The 9,005-nt window shown below is 41.6% G+C and overlaps 1 protein-coding gene across 3 annotated transcripts in view; it reads right to left on the reverse strand.

Annotated features, from left to right (window-relative positions):
- Nucleotides 1-9,005, reverse strand: part of ARNT2 (aryl hydrocarbon receptor nuclear translocator 2) — a 116,107-nt gene that overhangs the window by 42,981 nt on the left and 64,121 nt on the right. For all 3 annotated transcript variants that reach the window (XM_025215244.1, XM_025215245.1, XM_006033445.3), the window contains one exon: nt 2,060-2,136. In XM_025215244.1, the coding sequence (XP_025071029.1) occupies nt 2,060-2,136 (77 nt within the window). The remainder of the gene's footprint in view (nt 1-2,059; nt 2,137-9,005) is intronic.

Raw genomic sequence — 9,005 nt, forward strand, 5'->3', positions numbered from 1 at the left:
GGTTTCTCCTTCCAGCGTCTGTTCTCTGCCTGGCCCCCCCCTTCCCTCCCCCCCCCCCGCCCCTCCCTCACTGGCTGGGAGCAGGTGCTGGAAGGAGGAACCTGAACATCACTGATGTTGTCCCTGGCCAAGATGGGATCCCTGCAGAGCAGGGAAGGGTGGGTGAAGAGCAGCTCTGGGGCTTTCCCTTCATCCAGATCTGCTAAGGACAGCAGCAGAAGCAGGGAGACGCCATAGGACACAGGCACTTGGAGGCAAGGGGCAGGGCTCAGGCTGCCTGCTCCCTATTCTGCTGGTCTCGCAATCACACGCTCCCCTGCCCCTGATTTCCCCACAGATTTCCTCCCTGCAGCTGCTTTCCTGCTGCACCAGTGGTGGTGGGGGAGGGAGGGGCAAATGTAAGACTACCTGCCAATAATTAGATTCTATACATGGAAAATTATAACAAATTTGTGCTTTTTCACATATAGAATCTAACGATTGAAGGGTCATCTTAAACTTGAAGTCATCTTGAATTCAGGTAACTACGATATTTAAGATATCCTCATAAAAAAGGTTGTAACAGCTAATCTAAGCGGCCATCAAACTCTAGACATAGCTCTCTCCAGCAGGCAAGACATGATGTTAGTGCAAATTATTATCCTTAAAGAAAAGCACAGATTTCCGAGTGAAGGTTCTTCAGAATGCATTAAGCATTCCTGTGTTTGAGATTTATGAAATGCATCTACTTCTATATATTCCTAGCTGGGCTGTGAGCGAAAGCTGTCTTTGATCCGCCATTCCCTTATACTCCATGCAGCCAAACACCAGATTCTTTTTTGGTCTGTCCCCCAAAGTGCAGCAGCCCATGGGACAGAATAAGTAGGCTATTTGCTTTCAATTTGCAACTTAATTCCACGAATGCCTAAGTCTTAACTGGGGCTCCTTTACTGCTCTGTGCTAGACCTTGTCCCTTGGGCCTGACCTCAGTTGCCTTCCCTCATGAAGCAGCTGCTGGCTCGTGTCAGAGATGCTCTGACATTGCATATATTATTAACGTGATTTCTGGGCAACTGTCTATTTTGGCAGCAGTTACATCTGGAAAGCCCCTACTTTCCTTCTGTCTACCACTAGGCTATTTTCTCAGTGCACCAACAAGTGTGATGAAGTAAAAACAAAAAAATGCTATCTGATAGTTTGGTGGGGTTAACTCTGGTTGCCAATTTTTCTGGCCCACAAGGATCCTCACATGCTGGATACTGGATGCTTTCTGCTGAAGCGATAACAGATTTTCCAGTAGTATGCAAGTTGCTCATTCCATATGATACTAGCTTGGCAGCTCTGCTCTAATGAAAGTGCCATTTACCTTGTAAGAAGGAACTAGGCCATCCCAACAGATGGGCACAAGTGGAGGCCAAGAAGGGACCATGCATTAGGATCAAATGTTTTTACTAATGGAAGGATTCCCAGATAAGAACATAAAAAATGGCTTGTTTTTATGATTTAGGAGATTCACAAAGGTAACTCTAACTCTAAATCAGTGCTCTGACCTCCTAGGACTCCCCATCTTTGGCTTGGGCTTTGTATAAAGGCACAGTTCTAATGGAGACATCAAATATGGATGTTCTGGACAAAAACTTTTGATATATTTTTGCATGGGGTTGGGTCATATAAAACATATGGGGGAAAAAATGAAGCTGTGGCTGGCAAAGCATTGAGAGCCTCCTGACTGCATTAACAGTAGCATTTTCCACATGGACTTTGAAAAAATTTTTTTCCTGTTCGATTAACCTTTATTAACCAGGAACTAGAGGAGTAAATGCACATCAGTGTCTATCCTCAAATCTCTTCCTTCTACAGAGCACACCTGTAACTTTGTGAACAAAGAATCATTTCTGCAGCCCATCTAACCTCTAAGCAAATCACTTGACCAACAGGCATCACAGAAATTTATTTTTTGGGACATATCACAGGCATTTAATCTAGTGACCAGACCCTGTCAGATTTGTTTATGTGACTGAACTACAGACACAACTATTGTTCTCAGCAGCAATTTATATAACTGAAAGATTGACTTTACCTGAAGCCGCCCTATTGCCACAAGGCAGTATTTACTACCTTGCCCCACATCTGCATCTTCTTCAGGGATAGTCATTCCTAAAAGGAGATAGAGGAGCAAAGCACTTATAAAAAGGAAAAGCAAAGAAACAGAGCCACTCATATATCAGAGATAGTTCTGTTTATCAGACATACTTTGGATCAGTAGTGCCAACCTTTTTGCCCCATGGGCTGGATGGGTAGTGTCAGGTTCATCCACAGGCCAGATCTAAACTAGGATCTGGTCAGTGGGCTCAATCCAGTACATGGGGCTGGCACAGTGGGGCCTGGTTTGACTGGGGGCAGGAGGTGCACAGCTCAACTGATCCATCCTTTGGGGGAAGGAGGGGGCATTCTGAACCCAATCTGGACACAGTGTGGTGGTGGTGGACGACAGGGAGCAGCCTGGCCAAATCTTAATGTCTGGGGGGCAGGCCTGGCCCTGATCCCACTGCATGGCAATGGCCTGGGTAGGGCTGGATCTGGCCGTGCAGAGCTTCCACTGCTCTCCAGTTGCCAATTTTTCTGGCCCACAAGGATCCCCACATATTGGGTACCATAGCTTTGTGAGCTGGATTTGGCCCATAAGTTGGAGTTTGAGCATTCGTGCTTAGTTTTCATCCTGGCTTCTGCCTTTGTTCAGATCAGTGGTTTCTATAACACAGATTGTGATTCCAAATAGGCTGCAGTATATATACACCTGGGGTTTTAAGCCCCACAGAAAAGTCAAACTCAAACCAGAAATGGAGGATACAAGCTCAAAGAAATTAGCAACCACTGCTTAAATTATCTTTCTTGGGCGTTCCGTGCACAAAAATACACAGTGTGCTTCAGTTACTGAAGAAAAAGTACAAGGATTCACAAACACTAAACCCATTACCCTCAAATGCTGGCAATATTTTGACTATTTCTTTGCAGAATACTTCTGCTGCATTTACTGCACTTTAACATCTGGAACTCATACATTTTATAAATATGTTTCTCTCTTGTAGATGTCCTAAATATCTTTACAAAAAGGCATAATTTTGTCATTTAGCTTGCTTATCTGCTTCTACGTTTAAAGGGCAGTTTAATTTTATTAGAAAATATTCAGCCAACTTTATTGTGTTGAAAGGGAACACCAGACTGAAAAACATTTGGGTGCTTTGGTAAACTATTTGCTTTCAATTACTTAATGGAACATGCAAATATTTCAAAGCATGTGTGTATATCCTTTTTCACCCCAGTGTTACACAAATAGAAATGCTCATTAGATGAATGTTGTTTACATGGTATTCTGTTAAGCCTTTAGTAAGGAGATTTCCTAACCCAAATTTTAGGCTACTAACTTCCTGTGATACATTTTGGAAAGCGAACTCTTTAATAGTAACATTGTTGACTTATTTGAAGATATTTACAAGCTGCTTTCTCAACGTTTCTCAGAATTAAATCATAACAGAGAATGAGTCACTTAAAAAGCTATTCTTTGTCTTAGTGAAGTTAATTGCAAAGCAGCTACCAGCTATGAAGCAACAAACCCTTTTAGACGTTATCCTCATAAACTTTATACTTCCCAATATAACCACTGGCATTATATGGAACCTTGGATTGTGTAGAGAATAGCAGGATATTGGGTTTTTTCATGATGCATGTGAATAATGGCTATAAGTGATGGCAACTAGACCAAGACAGGTGTCTGAGAACTACAGTCCATACTGATGAGACCTGCCTTATCTGACCAGAGAGTTTCTGAACCTCATACAGAAGGTATTTTCCACTTTCACACAGTTGCAGTAAGATACAAATGAAAAAAAAAAGTACATTTTGTGCAATGCACTCAGGAAGTGTTATCATCATTTTGCTCTTGCTTGTACTCAAAGTTACCATCCAAGGACCCAAATTCTGATCTGTAGATCATGATAATTAGCTTGGATTTCAACTGTAGAACACAAAGCACGTTACAAAGGAGATGCATTATAGTCCTTTTTAGAGAGAGCAAACTGAGGTGCAGTCCCTGATCAGACCTGGAAAATTGCACAAAAAAAAAAGAATGACAGAGCTGGGAAAAGAACCCAAGTCTCTCACCTAGTAAGCTGCCTTGCTTTCCAGGGCATGTACAAATCCAAATCAGACCTTCTTCTCCCCACTGCTGCTGTTTCTTCCCCTCCCCCCGCTACAGCTGAACAAAATCCATGAATTTTCCATGTCTCATTCTCAGGAGCATCACATGCAGATCAAGACAGCACAGGATCTGAAGATTACATTTTAAGGGGCCACAACTTAAACACATGCAAAATTTTAAATAAGATTTGATTCAATACGTCCACCTGATTTTTCAAGCAAAATTTTTACATTGTACGCTTAGAAGAGTGGATCCCTGGGTCTCATTTTCAGTACAGACCCTGCACTGAACACGTCTGGTGTAAAGAATACTTCAAAACGAGCACAAATGACATCTGCACCCTATTCGAGCTTTTATACATTGCCAAAGTGATGCAAAGGGGCCCTCATGATAATAAGGGTTAGACAGCCTTGTTAAAAAGCAATGACTTCAGTACAGCATGATCATAATTGCTGTTCTGTTACAACTCCACATATTGGACAGCCTGCAAAATGTCTGGCTTCAAACATAAATGATACACACATTATCACACAAATGCTGCACGTATTATATAAAGCAGTGACATCCAAACAGAGCTAACAGATGGCGTGCCGTGGGTTTGCTGTTTTGTTTTTCTTTCGCTGCTCTGTTTGCATACAGCAAGTTTACAGACTGAACTTTGTCATTATCTAAAGGCAGCTTAAACACACAAAGGAACAACATCTGGCAACCTCCTGTGAGAACGAAGATAACTTGTCTCCTGAATTCCCCTGCCCCCCAAAAATGTAGCACATGCCCCTAAAGCTTTGTTCATTTACTGATGAAATTGTGGCTGGCATCAGGTCATGGTGGAGGCCAGGCGCTAAGACCGAAAAGCAAAATCCTCTGCATTTCCACACATTTTTGTCACAACCCAATTATAGTCGTGCCCATGCCACAAGCAAGAGATACTATTCAAAGCAGTCTCATTTCTGCACTAGGTTAACTAAGGGTTAACAAAATGATAGTAACAGCCTTCTTTGCTCTGCGTGTCAGCGAAAAGAGATTTATAACTGCGCCACTAACAGAAATGAAACTTTAATCTTCTGTGCTTTACATAAATCATTATAACTGGTCAGAGTAATACAGGGAGTAGCCCTAAAATAACACCTTAGCGAAAACCGCTATATAATTGGCGATTCTAATTAAATTTATGACGTGGCGAAAACCAATTGGCTATTACACAAATAAAACCCGTTTTTTACTTCCGCGAAGTTGGAGACCTCCGTACACACCTTGGAGACCTCTGAACATACGTGTCAGAATAATTAGACAATTTGATCACTTGTCCAAGTTCCCCATCTCGACCCAATCTCAGACGTAAATCAACGACTGCCGGCCCGACCATTTCTGTCCGAATACTTATACAGACCGACCTACGAACTCTAAGCTGTAACTAACCAAATACCTCTGACCTCCGTTATTCACCACCTTGGCGGCGTGAGTAAACAATCTTGCTTTGCAACCGATAAGCGTCCGCCTAATTAATTCCACTCGAAGCGTCACAAGTACCCGCCTGACGGCCTCTAAGGCTCCCGGACTCCTCGCTGCAGTGCACGGCAGCGACAATTTTCAGCTCAGAGGCAGAAAAAAATGGTTTGGCTGGTAATGACATACAATTTACAATGGGTGTGAAGCAGAATCCATCACCACTTGCCCCTCTCATGTGACAAATACCCCAAAAAAGAATTGCATAGAGCAAAAAGTGCAGCAGTTCTGACAGACGAGAGGAGCTGGAAGGGCAGAAACATTCTTGTAAGAATGACTTAAAAGCAACTGATTTAATTAGTCTATAAAGAGCATTTCTACCCTGTCTTCTGCCTTAAAAATAAGACATGCTTATTTGTGTCTCATACACATCAGGTTTTTAAAATGTAACAGAGCATCTCTTCTTGGGGAAACACGCTCAGAAGGCTGTACTCTGGGTGTACCCAGGTAAGTACCCAGGCACGCACATAATGTCATGTAAGCCCCAAAATCTTAGTTGCAGGAAAGTTATGATTAGTGGAAGCCCCCACCAGAGAAGGAGCCCAGGCTCTCTTGCCTTTTAGGTCAGTAGTGAGCTGTGGGGCATTTCCCATGTTTTGCTTTTCCTATTATCAGATAGATGGATATACAGCAGTGCAAATGTTTTTACCTTGCTGACATGAGGAGCCAGGATTAGAGCACAAGGCTGCCTCCCTACAGAGCAGCATCCATTTTACTGAGCCACCCTCCTTCTGATTTGTTTTCTTCCCGACCCCATATACTTTCCCCTGCAGGTGGCTCAGTGGCCTAGCTTCAGGAGGTGTGCGCTCTGGGCAATGCTTAGTCCATGACCTAGTAGTTAGAACACTCTGCTGGGAAGCAAGGGATGCAGGTTCAATCTCCCTTTGTGGGGAGCTATAACTGGGGTGTCTCACCCTATAGGCAAGGGCCCTAACCACTAGGCTATAGGCGAAGGACAGAAATTACATATAAACCAGTACAAATGATCAGAAGCTGGTTCAAAACCATAACACAACAGAAGCTCAATGCACATAAACCGCTTTCAAAATGGTCAAAACCAGTTTAAGATAAACTTGGATGGATGTAGTATCAGATTTAACTGATTTACGTTAAATCAGTTTATTGAACTTCTGTCCCAGATCCCCTTCAGATTCAAGTTAACTCACAGTCCCCCACCATCCCAAGATGCTTTGCACCTCCCCTGCAAACCCGCATTTGCAGGGTGGGCGGGCTATCCTTGGCCCAAGCTGTCTGCTCCAGCCAAGCAGGGAGTCATGCTTTAGTGCCTTCCCACAGCTTCCAGCTTGGGTCATTGCAGGCATGTGGCTATATTTCTGGAATCAAAGGTAAATGTCTGTTCATTTGCTTATTGGTTCAATCTACACAGCTTAGACTAACCTGCAAAGACTGAACTGATTCAACCTTGGGCTTTTTGACTGTCTGTACTTAGATATTGTGTTAAAAGGTGGGAGAGCTGCCATCCTCTGCTTACCTTTGCACCCCGGGTATATCTATTACATCAAAAGTAGCAACTTTTGCCAATGTGAATGTCAAAAATTGCAAATTTGAAGCTACATAAAAGTGCCACATAGGCAAGTAAAGGTGAAATAGGGTTTAGCCTTATGTCTTGTTCGGGAAAACAGCAAACATTTTTAAACCCAGTGTGCAAACGGTCAACTGTCAAAGTCCATCCTCAGGTACCTCAATATTTGTGGTGAGATGTGGCAAGGTGATGGACATCTAGAGCTTCCACAACACCAAAGGAACCTGTATGTGGATGCCTAGCATTTCTGAAAAGTCAGCCACTTCAATATTTATGAGTCTAAACATGGATTGAAAAGCTTAAAAATAGGCATCAATCCTGGATAATCGTAGCCAAATGCTTTCATTTCTACAATGGCATTTTCAATTTAAAAGAACAATTTTAAAGGTAATTTATCTTTGATTTCAATCAACTTTTTTTCCTTTTTTAATAGTTTCCTTAGTGAATCAGTACATATTGCAAAGGATGGCAAAGATATTCAGTTGGATGGTTTCCAGTTCACATAATCTTTTTGCTTCAGCTTTCAATAATGCTTTCCTTTTTTGTAACTTGGTCCAGGTCCACTATTGCCCAAATAAACTAAAAGCAACATAAACAATCTCCAAAATTAAACCTAGCTAAAGAAATGCCATTCCTAGTGGAGCTGAGCTCTGGCAGGGAAAGCTGTTGTTCTAAACTTTCCATTTTTTTGAAAGATGAATTACATTAAAGATGTGTAACGCACGGGAAAATGTATTAGTCAGGTTATCCCACAAGACGTACCATGAATAAAAAAGAAAAAAAAATCTGCCTAGAATTAATCAATAAGTGACCCAGTGAATCACTAACCTTCTCAAGGCTTCTAAAACAAAAAACTGCCAAACTGATTATCTGTTTGCCTGCACTACACAATTTAAGTGCTATAATTGGTAAGACTACACCATATTTTTTGGTCTGAATAGAAATTCTTTTTCTGTACTCTCTTGCTGATAGTTATAAAGATTGAGTGTGCATGTGTGTGACTATGCATGTGTAGAGGAGCTACAGGATTTTTCTTATTAAAAGGAACCCAGATTCATAAGGAAGGGTAATATATAGATCTGGGCACTGGTTATACTATTAATTCATCCAACTCTGAGCACGAGATGCAATGCTGCTCCATATGTTAGAATTTGTGTTTGCCTGAAAATAAGCAATTCCAAAAATATTCTAAAAACTGTGTACCCAGGAGAAAGGCTCGAAAACTGACCTTTTAAAAACTTCAACAAAATAAACACATAAATGCTATTCACATTCCTAACATGTAACCCTTTGAAAAGGCTTCCGTTCTCATCTGCAAGACACATGTTCCTATTCGCAAGTAAATATTGCACTATGCTTGTCTTACTTAATGACAACAATTTGCAAAACACAAAACTGACCATCACAAATAGGATGCTGTCTGGCAAGAGGCTATTCATAAAATTTATCAATATGCCAACAAGCAGTTTTACTTAAGACAATGGAATGCATTTAAAAGGACAGAAGGAACAGTTTTGAAAGTCTTCCCAATCACTCTCACTGTCTTGACAACATATTCAGTACATATTTATAAGGTGTTTTGGGGGTTTATAGTTTCAGTAAGCCAAACTGGAATGCAAGTGGAAAAAGAAAGAAAGAGAGAGAGAGAGGAAGAGAAAGATCACACCATATGTGGATGTGTTATCGCACACACCTCCATTAGAAATACTATCCACCTAGTGAGAGGCAAGAATCTCTTAGGGCGATATCTTTTGTTAGAGCAACTAAATAATTGGGAAA

The sequence above is a fragment of the Alligator sinensis genome, unplaced genomic scaffold (genome assembly GCF_000455745.1).
Source record: "Alligator sinensis unplaced genomic scaffold, ASM45574v1 scaffold1318_3, whole genome shotgun sequence".
NCBI classification, from domain to species: Eukaryota; Metazoa; Chordata; order Crocodylia; family Alligatoridae; genus Alligator; species Alligator sinensis.